Source organism: Lynx rufus, unplaced genomic scaffold (assembly GCF_022079265.1).
Source record: "Lynx rufus isolate CCGP_SWC_20201006 ecotype Redwood Valley unplaced genomic scaffold, mLynRuf1.p SCAF_28, whole genome shotgun sequence".
In the NCBI taxonomy this organism is placed as follows: Eukaryota; Metazoa; Chordata; class Mammalia; order Carnivora; family Felidae; genus Lynx; species Lynx rufus.
Window position 1 is genome coordinate 438983 of NW_025814843.1, and position 25784 is coordinate 464766.

Genomic DNA, 25784 nt, shown 5'->3' on the forward strand with positions numbered 1-25784 from the left:
GTGGCAAGAAAAGAGACCCAACACACACTGGGGCAAAGCAAAAAGACTGACCAGGAGGATGCTGGGATTGCTCAAGAATGAAGAAAAAAGAGCAGAGTGGCCAAGGCTGGGGAGGGGCAGGAGTGGTGGCTGCCCAGGGCCTCCGGCAGCAGGAACCAGGTGCTGGCAGGGCTTTTCTCCATTTCATCTCCTGGGCCTGGCTTCCCCTCATCAACACAGCTCCCCTGACTCTGGGAGAGGGGCCTCTGACTGAGGCAGGCTCTGTGGCCAGCTGCGGTGGGGTGGCATCTCTAAGACTAGCCCAGCAAGGGTCACAGGTAAGTCCCCTGAGGCCCAGGGGGAAGTGTAGGGAGGGGAGACCTCCAGAACCAGGACTAGACTGTGGGGGATATTGAGAGATCAAGTCTGTCAATTCCCGGTTGGGATAGGAGGAGGTTGTCAGTCCAGACAGGGTGTACCGGTCTGATAGTCCTTCACCCACAAAAATGTCAAAAGCTAGAAGGGCTCAAAACAGGAAGGGAAAAGAAACTCCAGCATCCTTCAGGAAAACAGAGAAAGTTCTTTTGACATCTAGATTGTCTTGTTGTGCAAAGCCCTCTCTTTTCACTCTACAGCTCCTCCTTTAGCTACTCTTAGAGCTTTCACTTACCATCCTCAGACCAGCACCTCCTAGTATGTCTCCAGGTGGACTTTTCTGGAAGGAAGTGCTAAGTGGACTAAACCAAGGGATTTTCAGGTGCGCTATATCACCTTCTTTGAAGATCTGGTTGGTCTGTTCACTGGCTCATCCTGACAAAGGGCACAAACCCAGACAGGGCTGCAGCCCTCACTCTGCTTGTCCCCACATGGTCTGGTCAGGATCACAGCTCCTGCCGAGCCTGCCTTGCTGTGCTTTCTCAGCAGAGCAGCAAACGCCTCACAGGGGTGGGGGTGGCGGCTGCCCTCAAAGCCAGACAGCAGCATTCCTGAGGCTAGATCTGCTCGTCTGGTTTACAAAATCATTCCAAAAGATGAGGAATCTCTGGCATGGCCAGCCTCCTCACCCCATTTCATCCTGACGTGACTGACACAATGGACGTGTCGTAAGGTGCCACCACAGGGTACAGACACGCAGAACCAAAGGTGGGGAGAGGCACACTAGCATATAAACAGCTTCTGGAAAATGGTCACGTACATGCTGCTTAAGCTTTGCTTCCCAGCAAAGCCAAAAAAAGGAGGAAATTAAAGTCGGTGTAGGGAGTGACAGAAATGAAAACAACAGATTGCAAGGATTCCATTTTCATTTCTTGAAAAAGCTGACACAGGGAGGCAGGAGGGTCAAGGGAAAAAGGAAAACAGTCCCAAAGCACCATTTATCTAGCTAGGGCTGCCAGATGATTCCCCAGTGCTGCAGGCACTCTGGGCCTCCTACATCAAGATAGTTATTCACAACCTCAGGGCTGACGCTGGCTAAAGTGGGTATGCAGAACATTCTGTTCCTTTAGTCAATGGTCTCACTGTTTTACAAGGATAAGCTCATGGAGCTTAAATATACAAAATAGGGGAGGAATACAGAAAGCTATCTGAAGACTATCACAATTCAGACTTTCAGAGCAGCTGACACGGCAGGCAGGCAGAGCAGAGCCACCAAGGGCAACCCGTGGCCGTCCTCCTCCGAAAGCTAAGGTGCAGCAGCACCTCCTTGGGCGTCACCAACAGTGGCGCCTGTACTTGCAACGGCTGGGTGAGAATCTGTTCCCGTTCTGACTGGCTGGAGTGGAGAGAGATCCATGGACTCTTGTCCCTAACATGTTACATAGGACACAATATAAGCAGGGTGATTTGGAATTTGGGAAAAGGCTGACCTAATATAGGAGATACACACACACACACACACACACACACACGTATTGTTTTCCTTTCAGTTATATTTTCTATTCCCTTCCCAGTCTTGGTTTCCAGAAGAGGAACCGCAGAATGATAAAGAGGACAGTGTCCTTCTCCAACATTCCCATATCAGAGTACCTGCAAGTTACCTTTCCATCCCAGCCAACTCTCAAATACTGTTCAAGGACTTAAAAAAAAAATGCTTCTCTCTGAGATCAAGAGAAGTGGCTGCTGACTACCCTATATATAGTAGCTGAGTAAGGTCAGAGAACCGACTGTGGCAAAGGGCCTGGAGGCAGCTGTCCCCACGCAGGTCTAGATATCTAATGACAGGCCCAGAGTTCACCCCCAGAGATCTCATCTAAAACATCATAGCAGCATGCGGATGAACCTACCTGCAGCTTTCCCAGGCTCCCCCTGGCTGCCCGCAAGCCACTTACCCAGCAGACGAGACCCCGTCTGCTCCTTTATGTTCCTGCAACCGCCAAGTGCTTCCCACCCCCGCACAACCATGCTGCTCCCTGCTCTGGTCCCATCTGCAACACCCTCCCTGTTGGCCCGTGCTTTCCTTTCCCTGGCCATCCCCCCCACAGGTGATACAAGACGGAGTCCTGGAGTCAGACATGGGGTTTGAATCTAGAAGTCCTAGGGCAAGTCTCTGAATCTTAGCTGCAAGGATTCAGGGAGATAAAGCACAACCCAGCACATTCGTCTGCCGGGCCTCAACGGGAGCATCCGTTACTGAAATGTCAATATGCTGAGGTAAGTCCTTGCCCCTCTCCATCAGACTGTGAACTACCTGAGACCAGGCACCCTGTCTTTTATTTGTCCCAGCACTTTGCCCAGAGCCTTATAAATCAGAGATGTTCCATCAGCGCTGGCTGTGCTATGGTACCAACCGACAGATGCAGCAGGGATGGGGTTACCACGACTCTGGGTGCCTCTCGGCCTTCTTCCATGGAACTGAGCCCCCATGCAGATGATATACTGGTGTCGTGTGCTCCGTGTGCAGGTGCTGAGAAGGAGGAAGCTCCATAGGACGTGCCTGCATTTGTCCTTGGTACTATGCCAAAGTCAATGCACATGTGTGCAAGGGAAATGGCGGCAGCTCTACAGACTCATCCGTACGAGGCAGGGGGCGGTGACTGACTCTGGGCCTGTGTCCCGGCACAAAGTTCCTGGGGCCGAGAGGCTCACCGCGTTCACCAAAGTAGATGGAACTAACCTGGAGAACCCAGGTGAGGCACAGCTGAGGTATCATTTATTCTGTTTCCAGTCCCGCCGAGGCCATGCTCAGCTAGAGGCACAGCCCCAGTGACAGGAAGGTGAGGAGAAGGGGACACCAAGGCCATGAACTAGGGATGCTGGCTGAATCCAGGAAAAGGCACATTTCGTTTGGCCCTCACAGAGATAAAAATGTTTTTTTAATGAGTTGTCATATTTGAAAATAGGGAGCCTTCACATAAAAATCCCTATTTCCACAACCAGCAGCTGCCCACTTAGATGAGACACGTAGTGTCTGGTTCGCCACAGTCTTCCTCGTGGATTCTACCCCCCAACACTGATGCTGAAAGTCAGGGACCATTTCTCATTGCACTTAAGCTCTTGCTTCTTCCAAGTGGACCAGAGACAGTGACATACTCTTGTTCCCCAGTCACCTAGCCTGTGTCACTTATTTGCACCTATGCAGCCGAGCTGCTCCTCGAGTCTGGGCCAAGTTCCCTGCCCCTCCTGACAGCACTGCCCCCAGGACCCACCTCGCCCCAGGCCTGAGGTAGCGCCTGTAATGACCACCACAGCGTTCCGGAGGTAGGCCTTCATTCGCATCCGCTGCAGCAGCTTGAAGAGGCTGAAGATTCCCACACAGCCAAAGAGCAGGGGCAGGATGGCCGTAGAGGTGATAAAATCCATGACCCTCACCTTCAGCAGACTCTTCCTGAAAGAACCCAAATCCAATGAATTTGTGACAAAATAGGAAAACTCAAGGGACCTGCCAGCCCTCCTCCCCCTAGACTGATACAGAGCCCAGATTTCTCTTGCGCGGACTTTAGTTCTGAACGCAACAAATGTCTTTCTAGGCCCCGTGCTCTATGCTGACTGCTCAGCATCGTGGAACTTGCTTTCTCACTCTGGCTGACATGAGCAAACAGCAAAGCCACAGACCTCGCGATGCCCCTCAGGCGCACAGCAACCCCAGAACAACCTGAGGGAGCCATTCGGCACAGCACCCAGTTACTTATGAGTCTTCCAGGAGGCTCTGGCCCGTCAACGCTCACCTGAATCCCCTTCAGAAGCCTATTTAGGGGAACTTAGGTTTGCCCATTATCATTTTCAACCCCTATTTGTGAAACTAGAAAACATTTTTTAAAAAGGAAAGAGAAGGGGCGCCTGGGTGGCTCAGTCGGTTAAGCATCCGACTTCAGCTCAGGTCATGATCTCACGGTTCGTGGCTTCAGGCCCCACGTCAGGCTCTGTGCTGACAGCTCAGAGCCTGGAGCCTGCTTCAGGTTCTGTGTCTCCCTCTCTCTGCCCTTCCCTTGCTCCCACTCTGTCTCTCTCTCTCTCTCTCAAAAATAAACAAATGTTAAAAAAAAAAAAAGGGAGGGGCGCCTGGGTGGCGCAGTCGGTTGAGCATCCGACTTCAGCCAGGTCACGATCTCGCGGTCCGTGAGTTCGAGCCCCGCGTCGGGCTCTGTGCTGACTGCTCAGAGCCTGGAGCCTGTTTCCGATTCAGTGTCTCCCTCTCTCTCTGCCCCTCCCCCGTTCATGCTCTGTCTCTCTCTGTCCCAAAAATAAATAAAAGTTGAAAAAAAAAATTAAAAAAAAAAAAAAAAGGGAAAGAGGAAACTATACCAATCTATATACTCCTCCCTAACCAGATAGATGTTTCTGGATGGGGTGTCCTCTGGATGTTCTCTGCGATGGCCCACAAACATCCTCCTGGCCACAGGCCTCACAGACACCCAAAGGGAATTCAGTGCACAGGGGAGCTGCCCTTTGCCAGGCATAGGCACAGACTTAGGCTGTGAAGTGGGCTGTCCGGCCGTGCACCGAGCCAGGTTCCCGCTGAACATTTGCTGGTGAGCCACCGCCAGCCGGATGAAATCAGGGGGCCACAGGAGTATTTGTGCATCAGTGGCAGTCAGTTCTTAGGAAACACATCCATTCCTTACACAACTCCCCCAAATTTCCTTGCTCCCCCAACCTTCCTCGATTCCTTGTCACTCATCCATGCCCCTATGCCGAAAGCAAGCTAAGACAGGAGGGAGACACAGGATTAAAGGAAGGTCAAGAATAGTGAGGAGCAACACCATGTCTGTCACTTTGAAAGAGATGCCCTGTAAGGCGATTTGACACACAGGCTGAGTCTATTACACAAAAGGCCCACCAGTCCACCTCCAGGACCGGGATATTATCAGCATAATAATCCTGTCCAGGAAGGAAGAGACTGGAAACCAAAAGCAGAGCTCCTGCAAACCAGTCTAAAGCTTTTAATTATTCATCAGATTGGGAGTAACTACATAAAAACCATCACTCACCTGCTGAATGCCCCATGTCCTCAACTCCATATATTAAAAAAAATACATTTCTGCTTCCATTCCCAAAACAACATCACCTCCGTGGACACCATGAAGCCAGGAACCCACTGAACCCCAACACTGATCCACTTATAGGCTGAGTTGGCTTTGATCCCGAACCTTAGGATCAGGGTGAGTTGTCCTGATGTAAGTTAAACTGCTCGACTGCAAAAGAGTTCTGCTCGGATTTGAACTGTCAACTCAACTAGTTTAGTATTTGGTTTATTTTTTTCATCTGCCCTTCCAAATATATCCAATTTCTTGGTCACCATAAAAAATTACCATTCTTAGCAAACACCTGTAAAAATGACTGTTTCCCATCAACCTCCACTTATTCTACTTCTGAAAAATCCCCAACTACTGTCTGCTAAGTGGTTACATTTCCCTCTCACCCTACACTGTGTCAGGCCTACACTTGGATGGACTGGCAATTAAAGTGGCTTCTAAAGTGCCCAGCTCTTTTCCAGGGTACTAATGGCACCATCCCCTGCCCACGGCTGGAAGCCGAGGCCAGGTATTGGAGCTTACAGGTCAGGCCGAGTCCCAGGGGGAAATGCTAGGACCCTAGGACCCTCTGTCTGGCACCTGGGAAGTACTCAGAAGCAGGTACTTAGAGCAGGTACCAGTGCCTCTGCAGTTTCATGGGTTTGTGAGTGCTGCCTGGGGATCTTCACGGGGCCCACCCCTGAAGACCGAGGCTGTAGGAGTGTTTCCCAAGGATGGGAGGGATGAATTCTCAGGGGGCAGGAATGATTGCTAATCTGTTAGTGTAGCTTTACCAGAAGACTATAGCAATTAGAAAACACAGGTAGACCCCAAGGTAATTATAGCTCAGAACTTTCATGTAATAAATTTTGGGGTAGAGAGCTTTCAACCCAGCAGGACGACCGTCTAGGAAGAGCTTGATTCCACTGTAATCCCAGATCCTTGTATCAGGCAGGTCCCCAGGTGGACCACCCTGCCTGGCCCAGAATTACCCAGGACCCGGCCACTGCCCAGGATGACCAGGGAGGTGAAGAAGGGACTCATGAAGGGAAAACAGGCCTCGGCCCGTGGGAGGGGGCCCAGAGCTCCATTAGGTCAGCTGGGTGGAAACAGGTCTGCATACTCCTCCACAGACCCTGGAGACCAGAGTCTTGTGAAGCCTGCCCGTTTCAGACTTTCAACCCGGGGCTGAACCAGAACTCCACTGAAGGCTATGGGGGGCCTGTTGCCCCCCAAATTCAGAGGCTGCAGAGACCACATGGAAAACACTAATGTTGGCAAAGTGACGGCAGTGCAGGAGTTACAAGGATGAACCCTCGAGCAGCCTGTCTGGGTTCCCGTTCTGGCTCAGCCACTTACTTACCAGCCTGGGTACGGGACCTCACCACTCTGGGCCTCAGTATCCTCATCTGCAAAATGAGGGCATGTGAGTGCCCACCTTGCAGGTTGTTGTTCTGAGGTCAGATGAATTAATACGTGGAAAAGCGTGCACAGTCTCTAGAAAAGGGGAAGTGCCCGGTAAATGTAGTTGCCGTCAGTATCATCATGACCCACAACCAACTAAAAGCTCCTGACCCAGGAACTGGTCTCACCGCAGTCAGGTTCCCAAGGTTGTCTGAAAGAGTCCCTGGTTTATGAAAACTGGTTTCTTCCAAATGAAGGAAACTCATTAAACATAGAGCTCACCGGAGTTTAATTCTTATATCTTCATAAACCCTTTGGTTTAATTACATTAACAACTAGGAAAAAAGACACCCCAACTCTGTCAGAAGTCAGGATCCCATATGCCAAGGTTTGTATTAGAAAATGTGGCTGCCAGAAGAGTTACCGAGGCCAACACAGCAAGGAGAGAGCAGACAAATTCCAACCGCCCCTGCCACCCTTTCCTCGCGCCTGGGGAGGAGCGGGATGAAAACCCATCTAGCGAGGTTCCCCCCAGAGGACAACGACGCTCCCAACAAACCGCGTTTTCATGCACCTACTTAAAACTCAAGCCATCCAATCTAGGTCACGAAGAAAAGAGAGAAAACTACACACCGTCTGGTACACTTCTGGGATTCCTTGAGCACCTGACACAACATCGCATGCCAGCCTTGGTCTCCTGGCCCTGGGGACCACTTTGCCTGCGGCAAATATGGCACCACGTTAATGGGATCCATCCTCGGCCCACGGGCCGGCTTTCTGTGGGGAGAGCGCACATCTGCATTCAGTCTGGCCAGTCGTTAGAGTCAGAATGCAAAGTAAATTAGAAATCAGCACCAGTTGCGCCCAGCTCACTCAGGATGATGATGGTGGCAAAAGACATTCCAGAGCAAGCCATTTATTTGACAGCATCACATTCAGTTTCAGGGTAGGTATTCAGGTCACTTTCCTGACCAGGTGAAGGCGGTCATATTGACGATCCCAACTCTCCGGGAGTTTCTCAAGTTCGGAAAGACCTTCCCCCTCGCATTCCACTCTGCAGTGCACGTGGCCATACTGATGGGCCGCTGGGCCACCAGGCCTCTCCAGTCTCTGAGCATCAGCTGGGCCGGCTCCTCCCTGTCTCACCCTCAGCACTCAGGATGTTCAAGAGAGCAAGGCATGGAGGTAACTCAGCCCTACCACCTTGCTGTGGTGTCCGGGGGCATTCTCCAAGCAAAGAGACAACTTCAAAGTGGAAGAAAGGAATTGTGTCCTGGCTGGCCACATTTCCAGATTAGGAAGTAAATCTCTTCTGTAAAACGGAGTCAAAGGGGGCCTGTGTACTTTGAAAATGACATTTAAAAAGGATTTTAATGTGTTTACAAGTTTTGCCTTTTATACCAAAATGCTCAACTGCTAGTTTCAGACAGAACTGGGAAGGCAGGACTGACGGCATAAAAGAGAGTGGGGAAAAAAAATCTAGCTCACAATTTCTAGCATTTGGAGATCAGCTCGTAGATAGAAGGGATAGCCCAGCATCGCTGTGAGCCAGAGCAGAAAGTAGGGCAAGTCACAAAAAGAGAGTGAGGTCAGAAAAGGAAAAAGGCAAGATAGCCTCCCTTGGATAGGAACCACAGATCACACATGGTCTAGATGTGCGAGTGCACTGCCTAATAGAAGCGTATGCACTCACAGTCATGTCTACTCTCTTAATTGACAGGGAAGTGACCTGAAGCATGACCTTCCAGTAATAAGCCACATCAACCAGCATGTAGAAGTTAGAGAGTTTAGGCATTCACGCACTAAGCTCGTCCACCTGTATTTTCACATACCACAGACTATGGAGCTCTAGACCTAAGTTAAAAGAGGGTAAAGGTAGAAAAGTTCCTCGTGGGTGAGTGTTACATGGGCCTGGGCAGCCAGAAAGTTCATGGGTTCTCACTGTGACTTTGAAATTCAGCTGTTCCCTTATTCTACTGAGACATTCCTTTTGGAACCTCAAACTAGAAACAAGACGATCTCCAAGAAATCGACTCTGCGCAGAAATGTCACTTTAGCGTTATTCCATTCCTCATCCTTTAGCCGCAATTCTACGTTGCATTTCACAGATGCAATCTGTTCCTGAGATTCCTTTCTTCTCTCGAGCAATTATAAAAAATAATTTGAACCATCAATAAAAACAAGTTGTGGGAATCTACTCAGAACCACACATAGAAATTAAACCATTAACAGCCACATCTGAAAATCAAAAGAGGGTATCCAAAAGCTCTCCACAGTTCAAGAATAAAAATGATTTCAGGTCTGAAAGAAGGATTAGTCATGGAATAATGTGCCATGTTATGCACAAGAAAATCGGGCTAAAGGGCAGAGAGGAGTTCCAACTGGAAGGCAGGACGCTGAAATCATGCGGCAAGGAGTGGCTTAGTATCACCAAAAGCAGTTAGGATCCCGTTCCCACAAACCTACACCCGCTCTTATATTTCATAACTGACGACCAGCTCTAAACAGCTGATCTACCAAAGGTGACATAAGCTATGGGTCATGCTTATGACCCATATCTGAAAATACGTATCTATTTTCAGAAAGTAAAAGCAGAGAAAGCTGCTCTTTTTTGGTCTAAGCATATGAGCAGCAGCAGCTAAGGCTGTCTTCAACTGGAAAGAAAAAACAATATCCTACCTCAAATGACAGCTACTTTGCCAGTGGCGGGTCCTGGTGCCAGCGTCTTCTTTGGTCTTTTGACCTGGGACAGAGTGACTAAGAGTATAGGCCAGAGGACAACTTCAGGTCAGCAAGCCCTCTCTAAAGCGCCGGAACGGGCCACTGACAAGTGACCTGGAGGGTGTACTTTGGGATGCCGGCCTTAGGGCCCCCAGTTTAAAGGAGTGCCGGCTGGCATTAGTCAAGATAAAAACCAAAAGGGAGGCCTGAGACTATTTCAGACCGGGCTCCTGAGCGCCCACTCCCGGGAAGAACAACCACGCTGAAGCGAGCCCTGCTCCCCAGTGAGACGCTGAGCACACACGCTGCACAGCAGCCCCAGCCAGGGAGGGCGGGAAGAGAGGAGCCAAGCACAGCTCCAGACCCTGCAGGGCAGGCTACCTACACAAGGACAGGGCACGTTTATTAGAAACCGGAGTCTTAGTTCTGCTTTTTAAAAACAGCACTCATGATGCCTACCTAGGACCTTGCCACACACACACATAAAAAAAAAAAAACAAAACAATTTCGGTGTCTAACATGCTTTATAAAATGAATCAGGTATTACTGGGAGATGCAGGAGTGATCTCACCCAGTTTCCTAGAAAACACACGAGAGGCCCTGACAGAAACCAGACAGCAAGTTCACTGTGAGGGTGAAGCAGAAAAGGCACCAAGTTGGCACTTGGGGAGCTGGGTTCGAGTCCACCACGTCGTGTACTTGCTGTGTGACATGGGCAAATTTACCATCTGCAAACGTGTACTGTAATTTCAAAATGGGGATGGTTATTCCAATGAGAAAACACATAGGGAGCATCCTGTACATGCTAATGTTCTGAACACACATGGTGCTGACCCCTAAACTCACCGAAGAAAGGAAATTCCTGGAGAAGATCTGCGGAAGGAACTAGGCAATGGCAGGCAAGCAGGCGGCTTCGAGGGTTATTCGTGTTTAAGTACGTGTGGTAAAGAGACCAGATGGATTACTTTATGTTCATTCACACCTCATTTATCAAGCACCATCCTGTATCAGACTCAGCTAGGACTGGGGTGTAAGGCAATGAATGAGGTAGACATGGTTTCTGACCTCGTGGAGATCACAGCCTAGATGAGGAGGCTGACGACAAACAAAGAAATAGAAAAATTAAGTGATTAGAACTGTGATAATGAAAGAAACAATCATTGTAAAACCACATAGTGGTGGCCTGTCTAAAGGACAAGCCTCACCTGAAGCTTTAATTCAAAGTCAAAACAATTCAAACCACTGTGCTGGCCACACAACACACAACCTGGCCCAGGGCAGCTGCTAGTTTGTGACTCCTGAGTTTTAGATTATTACCTTAAAAAACTACATACAACGATATGAATATGACAAACAAGGTGCCATGTAAACATAAAGTCAGGAATCCAGTGTGTTTAAAAGGAGCTGGTAGGGCTCAAACCAGAGTATCTAACAGGAACTGGGCCTGGGCATGAGCTTCAGAAATAATCAAACAACACAGTAACTCACAATATTTGTATTCAAACTTGAGCACAATTGCCCTCCCTATCTGCTACAGTATAGATTCATTCTACAAACATTTACTGAGCACCTACTGTGTGTCGATTTTTCCAGGGTCGGTGGTACAGTGAACAAACACAAAGTGAATCATTGTCCTCATGGAGATGACGTATCAATGGGAGAGACAAACAGTAAAAAAACAAATAAAATGTACACTAGAAGGATTCTAGGACAGGGCACCTGGGTGGCTCAGTCAGTTAAGCATCTGACTTCAGCTCAAGTCATGATCTCACGGTTCGTGAGTTCGAGCTTGGCACTGGGCTCTCCGCTCTCATCGCAGAGCCGCCTCTGCCCCTCCCCCCCTCTTAAAAATAAAATAGGGGCGCCTGGGTGGCGCAGTCGGTTAAGCGTCCGACTTCAGCCAGGTCACGATCTCGCGGTCCGTGAGTTCGAGCCCCGCGTCGGGCTCTGGGCTGATGACTCAGAGCCTGGAGCCTGCTTCCTATTCTGTGTCTCCCTCTCTCTCTGCCCCTCCCCCGTTCATGCTCTGTCTCTCTCTGTCCCAAAACAAAATAAATAAACGTTGAAAAAAAAATTTTTTTTTAAATAAAAATAAAATAAAACATTTTAAACAAAGAAGAAGAAGAACAAAAAGACGAAGAAGGATGCTAGGATAGTGGTGGAGTAAGAAGCACCAGGAATCTGTCTGCTAACCTCCTCAATAATCGCCCCGGCAGAATGTTTGGTATAACTGTGTATTTTAGAACTCTGGAATCTATTGAAGGCTTGCAAATTCTCTGAGAAGCCTTGTCTGGTAAGTTGTAGTTAATTTCAGTCAATTTCAGCTGTAAACACAGTAGCAGCTACACAGGCTCCACCTCAGGGACATGCAGCTGTGCACCACATCCTGGCGCAACACAGCCTGCTGGAATGAGGGTGGGCAAAAAAGACCCTCTGCTCCCAGCATTATGGATTTGGGCCTGACTGCTGATTGCTGCTTTCTGATCACAGAGGTGGGCCACCATTGTGGTTGCACCTCCCTCCATTGGAGCAAGCATCTCCACCTCTGGATGAGGTGACGACCGGCTATTTAAAGAGCTGCCAGCATGTTATCCTCCCTTCACTTTCCTCTTTTTCTCCTTTTGGGAGCCATTAATTAAAGAGTTGGACATTCAAAAGCAACAGAATGTGTGGGTAAAATTAGAAAGTGACCACGCATGTCCAAGGAAAGTAGGCTTTTAGAAAACTAGGCTCTTAGAAAGCCAGGCTTGGAAAAGACCTGAGAAGACCTTAAGTTTCTATATCATGCTGATCCCTGGCACAGACACATCCTACAAAAACAGGGAAGCTAATTAATTAATTAACTAACAAAAAAGAGGAAACACTAGGGAAAAGAGAAAATCTGATTCCAGAGTTACCACGTTATTAGATTCAAATGTCCTGTTTTCAACAAAAAAGTCAAAAGGCACACAAAGAAATAGGAAACCATGGTCTATTCAAAGGGAAAAAGACAACAGAAACTGTCCCTGCAAAAGACCTAAAGATAGGTTTACTTTATAAAGAAAGATATTAAAACAACTGTCTAAAGATGCTCAAAAAAAAAAAAAAAAACTAAAAGATGTAGAGAAAGTAAAGAAAATAATGTATGAAAAGAATCGAAATATCAATAACGAGACAGAAAAAGAAAGCAAAATGAAACACTGGAATTGAAAAGAATAATAACTGAAATGAAAAATTCACTAGAGCAATTCAAAGGAAAATTCGAGCAGGCAGAAGAATCACCGAATTTGAAGACAGGACAATGGAAAGTATTGAATCTAAGAAACAGGAGAAAAAAAAGATTGAATAGAAGTGAACGGAGTTATAAGGGAATCACGAGACACATCAAGCCGACCAACATACACATTATAGAAGCTTCAAAAACAGAAAAGAGCAAGGGGCAGAGGGAATACTTGAAGAAATAGTGGCTGAAAACTTCCCCACTTTGCTGAAAGACACGAATAAAACACCCAAAAAACTCAAGGAGCTCCAGGTAACATGAACTCAAAGAGAACCATACCAAGACATATCGTAATCAAACTTCCTTAAAGGCAAAGACAGAGACTTGTCAAATATAAGAGATCCTCAATAAGATGATCAACAGATTTCTCATCACAAACTTTGACAAATATAATGAAGTGGGCACTATACTCAAAGTGCTAAAAGAAAAAATTGTCAACCAAAATCTTGTATCTGGCAAAATCGTCTTTCAAAAGTGAGGGGACAATGAAGACATTCCCAGATAAACAAAAGCTGAGATAGTTTATCAGTAGATCTGCTCTGCAGAAATGTTCATGGAAGTCCTCTCCTACAAGGTGAAATGAAAAGACACTAAACAGTACTTCAAAGTCATATGGAGAAATAAAGATTTCAGTAAAGTTATATACATGCAAAACTATAAAAACTGGAATTATTACAATGGTTTGTAACTCCACTTTCTATTTTCTACATGCTATAAAAGATTCATTTTTAAAAAGTTTTGTTTAAAAGCTAATCTTATTGTAACTTTGTTCTGTAACTCTGAATCTTGTTTCCTATATAATTTAGGAGATTAACGCATTTTAAATTATTAGTTTAGTCTTTGGGACACACAATGTATAAAGACGTAATTTTGTGACACCAACAACCAAAAGGGATAAGGGCTATAAAGGAGAATTTTTGTCTGTTATTAAAGTTAAGCTGGTATAAAGTCGAATTACAGTGTTACAACATTAGCATGTTAAACATAACCCCTATGGCAACCACTATAGAACTATAGTTATAGTATGTTACTATAGAACATACACAAAAGGAAATGAGAAGAGAAAACGTTTCGCTACAAAAAAATCAACTACATGTAAAAGAAGACAGTAATACAGGAAATAAGGGGAGGAGAGCAGAAAACAAATAGCACAACTGCAGAAGTAAGTCCTTCCTTATGTAATTACCTTAAATGTGAATGGATTAAACTTTCCAAAGGACAGAATTTGGCAGAATAAATAAAAACACATGATTCAACTACATGCTGCCTACGAGAGACTCACTTAATACCCAAAGACACAAAGAGGTTGGAAGTGAAAAGATGGAAAAAGATACTCCATGCAAATAGAGAGAGAGAGAGAGAGAGAGAGGAGGGGTGGCTACACTAATATCAGACAAAACAGACTTTAAATATATGAAGTAAAAACAGACAAAATTGAAGGCAAAACAGACAGTCCTACAATAGTAGTTGGAAACTTAAATATCCCACTCATAATAATGGAAAGTACAACCAGACAAAAGATAAGCAAGAAAATAAAGGACTTAACACAATAACTAGGTCTAAAAGACATATAAAACACTAGCTAACAACAACAGCATGCACATTATTCTCAAGTACACATGGGACAATTTTCAGGATATACATATGTTAGGCACAAATTCTCCAAGTAGTCTTTTTTTTTTTTTTTAATGTTTTTATTTATTTTTGAGACAGAGACAGCATGAGCAGGGGAGGGGCAGAGAGAGAGGGAGACACAGAATCCAAAGCAGGCTCCAGGCTCTGAGCTGTCAGCACAAAGCCCGACATGGGGCTCGAACTCACGGACTGTGAGATCGTGACCTGAGCTGAACTCGGACACTTAACCGACTGAGCCACCCAGGTACCCCTCTCTAAGTAGTCTTAATATTTGAAAGATAGATATCATACAAAGTATCTTCTGTGAACCACAACAGGATAACATTGGAAATCAACAAGAAGAGATACCAGAAAATAGAGATAAATAAAAACAAAAATATAATATACCATGGGTGCCTGGGTGGCTCAGGTGGTTAAGTGTCTGACCCTTGATTTCACTCAGGTTATGATCTCATGGTTTGTGAGATTGAGTCCTACATCAGGCTCTGTGCTGATAGCATGGAGCCTGCTTAGGATTCTCTCTCTCCCTTTTCTTTCTGCCCCTCCCCTGCTCATGTGTGCTCGCTCGCTCTCTCTCTCTCTCTCTCTCTCTCTCAGTATAAATAAAGCTAAAAAATACACATATATATGTGTGTGTTTTTAAATATGTATTATATATTAAATATTATTATGCTAAATAAATATTATACACACACACACATACATACATACACACATACATCAAACTTATGATAACAAAAATGGTGCTAAGGGGGAAACTCATAGCTGTAAATACATACATTATAAAACAAGAAAGATCTCAATGACCTAACTACAATTAAAAAAAAAAAAACCTAGAAAAAAGAACAAACTAAAGCCAAAGCTAGCAAAAGAAAGGAAATAAGACAGATTGGAACAGAGATAAATGAAACAGAATAGAAAATAGAGAAATCAATGAAACCAAAAGTTGGTGCTTTGAAAAGGTCAAGAAAATTGACAAACCTTTAGCTAGCTGGGCTAAAAAAAAAAGAGAGACGGAGAAAAGACTCAAATTACTAAGATCGGAAAAGAAAGTGAGGACATTACTACTGATTCTGCAGAAATAAAAAAGGATTACAGGAGAGTACTATGAACTTGATACACCAATAAACTGTATAAACTAGATGAAATGGACATATTCCTAGAAACACAAAACTACCAAAACTCAACTACTAAGAAATAGAAAATCTGAATAGACCAGTAACTATTAAGGAGACTGAGTCAGTGATTAAAAAAAAAAAAAGTCAACAAAGAAAAGTTGGCTTCACTCGTGACTTCTACCAAACATTTAAAGAAGAACTAATACAAGTCCTTGAACTTTTCCAAAAATATTGTAGAGAACACTTCCTAACTCATTCAATGAGATGAGCATTACACTGATACCAAGAAAAAAAACACATAAAGAAAAAAATCTAAAACCAAAAGAAAAAAAAAAACTACAGACCAATATCCCTTTTGAAAATTGATGCAAAAATCCTCAACAAAATATTAATAAACAAAACTCAGCAGCATATTTTTAAAAATATACATCATGACCAACTGAGATGTCCCTGAAATGCAAGAATGGTTCAACATATGAAAATTAATCAATGTAAAATATGCCACATCAACTGGAGGAATAAAACCACATAACCATCTTAATTGATGCAGAAAAAACACTTGACAAAATTTAACACACTTTCAAGAGAAATACCCTTAACAAAATAGGAACAGAAGTAAACTACCTCAAATTAATAAAAATTATATATGAAAAACCCACAGCAAACATCATACTCAATGGTAAAAGACTGAAAGCTCTTCCTTTAAGATCAGGAACAAAGCAAGGATGCCCACTTCACTCCTTCTATTCAACATAGTATTGGAATGAGGCAAGAAATAAAAGACATCTAAATTGGAAAGGAAGAAGTAAAATTATCTCCATTTGCAGATGATATGATCTCATACATAGGAAACACTAAAGACTACAGAAAAGGTGTAAGAATAAATAAATACTACAAAGTAGCAAGATATTAAGTCAACACAGAAAAATCAGTTGGCATTTCTATATCCAAACAATGACTAATCTGAGAAGGAAATTACAAAAACAAATCTACTTACAAGATAGCTGAAAAATTAAATACTTAAGTATTTACTTAACCACAGAGGTAAAGACTTATAAAATGAAAACTACAAAATACTGCTGAAAGAAATTAAACAAGATATAAATAAATGGAAACATATCCCATATTCGTGGAGTAGGATACTTAATATTATTAAAATGTGATCTATAGATTCAATGCAATACCCAGCAAAATCCTAGGGACATTTTTCCAAAATAGAAAAACCCATCCTAACATTCATATGGGAACTCAAATGTCTCCAAATAGCCAAAACAATCTTGAAAAAGAACAAAGCTGGAAGACGCCTATTTCCTGATTTCAAAACAAGGCTACAGTAATCAAAACAATGTGGTCCTAGGGTGCCTAGATGGCTCAGTCAGTTAAGTGTCTGACTTCGGCTCAGGTCATGATCTCATCGTTCATGGGTTCGAGCCCCACGTGGGGCTCTGTGCTGACAGCTCAGAGCCTGGACCCTGCTTTGGATTCTGTGTCTCCTTCTCTCTCTCTCCTCCCCCACTCATGCTCTGTTTCTCTCTCTCTCAAAAATAAATCAACATTAAAAAAAATGTGGTTCTGGCATAAAGATAGACATATAGACCAGGGGGATACAACAGCAAATCCAGCAATAAACCCTTCCATATATCATCAACTTACTTCTGACAAGGGTGCCAACCTCAGTCAATGGGGAAAGGACAGTCTTTTCAACAGACGGTGCTGGGAAAAACTGATATTCACATGCAAAAGAACAAAGTTGGACCCTTACCTCATACAAAAGTTAACTCAAAATGGATCAAGGACCTAAATGTAAGACCTAAATCAATAAAACTCTTTGAAGAAAAAACATAGGGCAATAGCTTCACAACATTGGATTTGACAGTGATTTCTAGGATACAACTCCAAAGACACAGGCAACAAAAGAAAACTACACAAACTAAACTTCATGAACATTTAAAAATTTTGTGCGTTAAAAGACACTATCCACAAAATAAAAGGCAATGTACAGAATGGGAGAAATATTTTCAAACCATTTATCTAATAAGGGATCAATATCCACAATATATAGAGAACTCATAAAACTCAAAACAAAACAGGTGTGCCTGTTAAGTTAAGCTCCTGACTCTTGATTTTGACTCAGGCCATGATCTCATGGTTCATGGGTTCAAACCCAGTTTGGGCTCCAAACTAACAGTGTAGAGCCTGCTTGAGATTCTCTCTGCCTTTGTCTCTGTCTCCCTCCCCCCACCTCTCAAAAATCAGTAAATAAACTTAAAAAAAAAAAACTCAAAACAAACAATCTGATTCAAAAATGGGCAAAGGACTTGAATAGACATTTCTCAACAGGAGGTATGAAAATGACCAGTAAGAACATGAAAAGATGCTCAGTATCACTATTTATTAGTGAAATGCAAATGAAAACTGTGACATAGTACCTCACATCCACTAGGGCGACTACTACCAAAAAAAACAAAAAACAAAAACAAAAACCAGAAAATGACAAGTGTTTGGACAGATGTAAAGAAGTTGAAATCCTTGTGTGCTGTGGGTGGGAACATAAAATGATAGACATGCTGAGAAAATAGTACAGAGGTTCCTCAAAAACATAAAAAGATTTACCATATGATCCAGCCATTCCACCCCTGGATATATACCGCGAAAAATCAGACAGAATCCCAAAGAGGTAAGTGTACACCCATGCTTACAGAAGCATTATTCACCATAGATAAAACACGGAAGCAACCCAAGTGTCCATCAACCAGTGAACAGATAAGCAAAATATAGTATACATACAATGGAATACTATTCAGCCATAAAAAGGAAGGAAATTCTGCAATATGTTACAACACGGATGAACCTTGCAGACATTATGCTAAGTGAAATAAGCCAGTCACAAAAGGGCAAATACTTTATGATTGCACTTATATGAGACATTCAGAGCAGTCAAATCCTTAGAGAAAGTTGAATGGCACTTGCCAGGGACTGGGGTGGGAGCAGGAAGGGATGGGAGTTATATTTTAATGGGTACAGAGTTTCCATTTTACAAGATAAAAAGAATTCTAGAGATGGATGGTGGTGAGGGTGGCATAACACTACGAATGTATTTAATACCACTGACCTGGTACACTTAAAAATGGTCAGGATGGTAAACTCTGTGAGGTGCCAGGTTGGCTCGGTCTGTGGGGAGGGCAACTCTTGATCACAGGGTTATGAGTTCGAGCCCCATGCTGGGTGTAGAGATTACTTGAAAATACAATCTTAAAAAGACAGTTAACTTTACTATGTGTATTTTATCACAACAAAAAAAGAAAAGTAGGTATGTCATTCACTAAGGATTAAACACTAAATGCTGTCCAATTTCAAGTAGGCTCGTGGTTGAAATCAGATTATTTTAAATTCTAACAAATTACTGCCTTAGTTTCCTCACAGATTTGGATAAATCCTCTGTCCCTGTCCACCATCTTTCAGACAATCTGCCTTACTGTAATTTACGGAGGATGATACTTCACCCTGAATTCCAAGTTATTTTTAGAACTGAAAAACATTATTGTGAAACTTAGTTAGGAAACGCCCTTTATTCTGAAGCAGTTTTTACAATGCTTCTACTTAAAACTTGTAAAGCATGGACTCTTATGCCAGAAAACATTAAAAAAAAAAAAAAAAAAAAAGGAACTTCACAAACTGAAAGGGCAAAAGGAGAAGGAAAGCATAATAACCTGAGAGGGGTTTTCCATAGCCAGCTTCTAAGATTTCATTTAAAAATAGCCCAGCAAGTGCCCTATCACCTTATTTTCATAGTGTCCTAGCAAATAGCTCCCTGAGACACAGCTATGTCTCCTCAGGACAGGCCCACCGTAGGGAGTCAAACAAACTATTTCTTTCACTCACTCTTTGCTTTCCCACTCCCCCCACCCACCCAACCCCCCAACAGATTTTTTCCCCTTATTTCTCTCTCAGAGCCTTTTTAGTCTTAAGAAAATACTTGGCAAATTCCAGAGTCTATATTAAAAGGAAAAAATCCTTCAGATTGACATCTTTTACACATTCACCGTATTTGTTGTCACAGCGCGTAACTGTATAAGGGCTATCTTTTAAACTGCATTTAAATATACGCTGTTACATAACGAAGCTTTTTTTCCTGATGATATAAGCGTTAATAAGCTTAGCCACAGAATGAGGTGAAAACAACAAATTTTAAAGTCAAATTTATGAGTCAAGAAATGGAACATGTTATTTCTTTCATTCCATGGCAAAATGCTGATGGCTATTGAGGTTGGGCACTGGGTATATGGAGGTTCACTGTACTATTCTAGTTTTGTGTATAAAGATACACAAGAGCATTTCCATAATTTCTACTTCATACTCAACTTTGCCAGAATGAAGTTGGAAAAATGAATAATTAGCTACACTGAAAGTATCAACTTTGTAAAATAAAATTAGCTAATAAAAACCATCAACTAGAACATCAAAAGGAACAAACTGATCAATGTTAAGTTACAGTGGCATCTATGTGGGACAGCATGGTGGGTGGGGTCTTGATTTACACCATTCCTGGGACTTGAGACCAGGTGACTACAGAGTAAATCACCAGACTTTTCCAGGCTTCCTATGAGCTGGCTCCAAGCCACATTACTCATCGTAGTCTGATAATCACTACTTGCATTAGAAGCACCAGTTAAAATCCAGGTCTAAGGCCCCACCCAGTGTAGACCTTTGAAATCAGTAATACCAGAAAGGGTGACACCTGGGAATCTGGACTCTTGATATCCTCCTCTGATGATTTTAATAGATACTAAAGTTTGAAGCCCCTGAAGATCTCTACAGTTGTCTACCAAGAGAGATGCGCCACCCTGGGCAGTGACAAGGGCTGTCTGCCAACCTCTATTCACGGGGTCAGGAATCTTTTCTAGATTCCATCAACAGGAGTCCAGAAGAAGCTCCCAGCAAGGCCTCCACCCCAACCCCAATGCCCAACCTTACCACCCCCATCTGCCCAGAAACTACTGAGACCAATCTCATCATAATTTTTATCCGTTTACACCAGTCACCACAGGAAGCCCAGACCCCTTGAGACAACCCTGGGCTCCCAAACCACTCTGCACTCCCTTCTGATCCCGTCTCCCACTCTTCCCGATATTAAACACCTGGTCCTCTCGGTCAATCAGCAGCAAAACCACTTGTGTCTTCAACTCTGAATAGTTCCTTCACCTTCCTCTTCTAGCAATGTCTGGCTCGTCCTGAGGACAGATTCCCCTGCAGACCTCTGCAGTGGTGGCTGTTGTCTCCCCCACGTCCCTCATGAACTAGCTCCTCCCTAGTACTCCTTCTTTCTCCCTAAAACTGCCCAGCTGTGACTCTTCTGTGTCACACTAGGTCACTCACTGCCCCTCCTTATAATCACCCGCTTTCCTTTTGGTCACTGCCCCCACCCCACCGTTACTTAAAAGATTTTAGCCACTCACTATTACTCTCTTCAGGGCATTTTCTGTCATCATAATTCCTGGAGATTGTATATACACATATACACAGGCTTCCACCTGCCCATGCCTTAGTTCCGTGACCCTGTCCTCTATTATCTTGTCTTCCACCCACTTCAGCCACTCCCACAGCCAAAGAGAAGCCCTTTACAATCTTCATTTCAAACACCCGATTCTGGCTACCGCCTTTCTCCTTTGCGAATTTATTGCCACACATGTTACATCTAAACATGTTATAAACCCAAGTGTTAATAATTATTGCTGCTTTAATACGATCTTATGACTTTTACAAAAGTTAAGAGAAAATGTATTTATACAGTCTTTTTTTAACTTTTTTTAAGTTTATTTATTTTTCACAGAGAGAGACAGAGACAGAGCATAGGTGGGGGAGGGGGAGGGAGGGAAAGAGGGAGAGAGGGAGAGAGGGAGAGAGGGGGAGAGAGAGAGAGAGAGAGAGAAAGAGAGAGAGACGGAATCCGAAGCAGGCTCCAGGGCTCCAAGCTGTCAGCACAGAGCCTGATGCGGGGCTCGAACTCACGGACTGCGGACTCATGACCTGAGCCGAAGTCAGATGCTCAACCGACTGAGCCACCCAGGCGCCTCTACAGTCTTTTATAGCTACCCAAAGTTAGTCATTTCCAGGGCTCCTTATTTCTACCTGCAGATATACAGTCTGGAGTCATTTCTTTTTGGTCTAAGGGACTTGGCTTAGTGTTTCTTGAAAGGTAAGTCTGTAATCAATAGATTATCTCAAGTCTTTGTTTATGTGAGAATATCTTTACTTTCATGTTTGAAGGATAGTTTTAAATATAAATTTTAATATGGAATTTGGTGTTGACTCTTTGCTTTGAACATGTAACTCCACTGTTCTGTGACTACCATTCTCTTTTCAATTGTTTAATTTATACACTTTATTTTTTAAAGCAGTTTTAGGTTCATAATAAAACTATATCCCTTATCCTCACAGATGCCCAACTTCCTCCGCTATCACCATTTCCCATCATGGTGGTAAATTTGTTACAACTGATGAACCTACATGGACACATCATTATCAACCAAAGTCCACAGTCTCTATTACCCTTCACTGTCGGCGCATATTCTGTGGGCTTTGAAAAATGTATAATGACATGTGTTCAACACTGCAGTATCATACAGAATAGTTTCACTGCCTTAAACATCCTCTGTGCTAATTCATCCCCCTCCCCCAACGCTGGGTACCCATTGTATTTCTACTGTCTCCATAGTTTTGCCTTTTCCAGAATGTCAGATAGTTGGAATCATACAGTATACAACCTTTTAAGAGTGGTTTGTTTCACTTAGCAATATGCATTTAAGGTTCCTCCATGTCCTCTGATGGTTTGGTAGCTCACTCTCCTTTCACACTGAATAACATTCTTTTGTACCACAAAAAAAATAAATAAATAAAATACAATATTCCCGTATGTCCCGCAGTTTATTCACCTACTGCAGGACATCTTGGTTGCTTCCAGGTTATGGCAATTATGAATAAAGATACTAAAAACATCTGTTTGCAGATTTTTGTGTGGACATAAGTTTTCAATTTGCTTGGGTAAATACCAAGGAGTGCAATTACTGGATCATAGAGTAGAAGTATGTTTAATTTTTTTTTTAATTTCTTAAGGCTTATTTTTGAGAGAGAGAGAGAGAGAACACGGTGGAGGGGCAGAGAGAGACACACAGAATCCGAAGCAGGCTCCAGGCTCTGAACTGTTGGCACAGAGTCCGACACAGGGCTTAAACCCACGAACCATGAGATCATGACCTGAGCCGAAATCGGACGTTTAACCCACTGAACTGCCCAGGCGCCCCAGAATATGTTTAGTTTTATTGAAAAAAACTGTCAAACTGTCTTCCAAAGTGGCTGTGACATTATGCATTCCTGCCAGCAATAAATGAAAGTTCCTGTTGCTACATATCCTTGCCAGCATTTGGTGGTGTCAGTGTTTGGGATGTTGGCCATTCTAATAGGTGTGTACTGATATCTCACTGTTGTTTTGCCTTTCTCCAGTGACATATGATGTTGCACATGTTTTCGCATGTTTACTTGCTATCTGTATATCTTCTTTGCTGTCTGTTCAGTCTTTTGCCTAAATTTTGAGCTGTTCATTTTCTTACTATTGAGTTTTAAGAGTTCTCTGTGTATTCTGGATAACAGTCCTTGATCAGAGATACGTCTTTTACAAATATTTTCTCCCAATCTGTGATTGTCTTCTCATTCCTGACACTGTTTTTCCCAGAGCAGAAGTTTTTAATTTTAACAGAGTCCATATTATCTTTTTTTTTTTTTTTTTGAGAGAGAGAGAGAGAGAGAGAGAGAGAGAGAGAGAATCTCAAGCAGGCCACGGACCACAGGGCTCGATTCCACAACCTTGGGATCATGATCTGAGCTGAAATCAAGTCGGACACTCAACCAACTGAGCCACCCAGGAGCCCTAGGTTTTCAAGTATTTCTTTCATGGATTGTGCCTTTGGTGTTGCATCTAAAATGGCGTCATCAAGGTTTTCTCCAACACTATATTCCAGGAGGTTTATAGCTTTGTGATTTACATCTAGGTCTATGGTCCAGTCTGAGTTAATTTTTGTGAAGGGTATAAGGCCTATGTCTAGATTCATTTTTTGCATGTGGATGTGCAGTTGTTCCAGCACCATTTGTGAAAAAAACTATCTTTGTTCCATTGTATTGCCTTTGCTCCTTTGTCAATGACCTGCTGACCATACCTTCTGTGGGTCCATTTCTGGGCTCTCTACTCTGTTCCATTGATCTTTCTCTTCTTTCACCAATACCATATTGTCTTGATTACTGTAGCTTTATAGTCAGTCTTGATGTTGCATAGTGTCATCTTCCAACTTTGTTCTTCAGTTATCAAGTTGGCTATTCTGGGTCTTTTACCTCCCCATATAAATTTTAGAGTCAGTTTGTCAACATCCACAAAATAACTTGCTGGGATTTTTATTGAGATTATGTTGAATCTATAGATTAAGTTGAGAAGAACTGACATCTTGACAATATTGAGTCATTCTATCTGTGATCATGGAATATATCTCTACTCATTTAGTTCTTTTATTTCATATATCAGAGTTTGGTAGTTTTCCTTAGATACATCTCGTATATATTTTGTTAGACTTATACTTAAGTACTTTGTTTGGGGAAGGGGAGAATGCTAACATAAATGATATTGTCTTTAGTTTCAAATTCCACTATTCATTGCTGGTATACAGCAAAGTGATTGACTTTTATGTATTAACTTTATATTCTTAACATACTATAATTCCTTATTAATTCCAGTTGTTTTCTTACTGATTCTTTTGGGTTTTCCACATAGACAATCATATCATCTGCAAGAAAAGACAGTTTTACTTCTTCCTTCTCAAACAGTATATTTTTTATTTCCTTTTCTCATCTTACTGCACTGGTTAGGACTTCCAGTACTACGTTGAAAAGCAATTGTGAAAAGGAACATCATTGCTTTGTTCCTGACCTCAGCAGGGAGGCTTTGATGTTCTCAGGCAAGTTGAAGTTCTTTTGTATTCCTAGTTTGCTGAGATTTTGTTGTTGTTGTTGTTGTTGTTGTTGTTGTTGTTATCACGAATGGGTATTATATTTTGTGAAATGCTTTTTCTGCATCCATTGATATGATCCCATAATTTTTCTTCTTTAGTCTGTTAATGCTATGGATTACTTAATTGATTTTTGAATGTTCACCTAGCCTTGCAGGCTGAGATAAATTTCACTTGGTCATAGTGTATAATTATTTTTATACAATCCTTGATTCGATATGGTAATATTTTGTTGAGGATTTTTGCATATATGTTCGTAAGAGATATTGGTCTGTACTTTTATTTTCTTGTAATGTCTTTGTCTGGTTTCAGTATCAGGGTAATATTGATCTCATATAGTGAATTAGGAAGTATTCCCTCTGCTTCTATCTTCTGGAAGAGACTGCAGAGAATTGGCATGATTTCTTCCTTAAATGTTTAGCAGAATTCACCTGTGAACTCATTCAGGTCTGGTGCTTTCTACTTTGGAACATTAATTATTAATCCAATTTCTTTCACAGATAAAGGTCTATTCAAATTGTCTATTTCCTCTCGTACGAGCTTTGACAGATTGTGTCTTTCAAAGAATTGGTCAATTTCATCTAGGTTATCAAATTTGTGGGCATAGAATTGATAATATTTTTATTATCCTTTTCATGTCCATGGAATCTGTAGTGATATCCCTTTTCTCTTCTGATATTAGCAATGTCTTATTTTTCCCCTTAGCCTAGCTAGAGGCTTATCAATTTTATTAATCTCTCCAAAAAATCAGTTTTTGGTTTTGTTGATTTTCTTTACTGATTTCCTATTTTCAATTCCATTGATTTCTACTCTAATTATCATTATTCTTATTTTCAATTTGATTTGTTCTTCTTTTTCCTAAGGTAGAAGTTTAAATTACTAATTTTAGATTTTTCTTCTTTTCTGATATATGTATTCAATGCTATAAATTTCTCTGTAAGCACAGTTTTCACTACATTCTACATATTTTGGTAAATTAGATTTTCATTTCCATTTAGTTAAAAATATTTTTAAATTTCAGATTTCTTCTTTGAGCCATTTGTTATTTAGAAGTGTGCTGGCACCTGGGTGGCTCAGTCAGTTAAGCATCCAATTCTTGGTTTCAGCGTAGGTCATCCCATGGTTCATGGGATCAAGCCCTGCATCCGGCTCTGTGCTAACAGACCAG

At 42.8% G+C, this 25784-nt stretch overlaps 1 protein-coding gene across 2 annotated transcripts in view; it reads right to left on the reverse strand.

Moving 5' to 3' along the window:
• Positions 1-25784, reverse strand: part of DHRS7B (dehydrogenase/reductase 7B) — a 61417-nt gene that overhangs the window by 17487 nt on the left and 18146 nt on the right. For both annotated transcript variants that reach the window (XM_047089836.1, XM_047089837.1), the window contains exon 2: positions 3624-3802. In XM_047089836.1, the coding sequence (XP_046945792.1) occupies positions 3624-3802 (179 nt within the window). The remainder of the gene's footprint in view (positions 1-3623; positions 3803-25784) is intronic.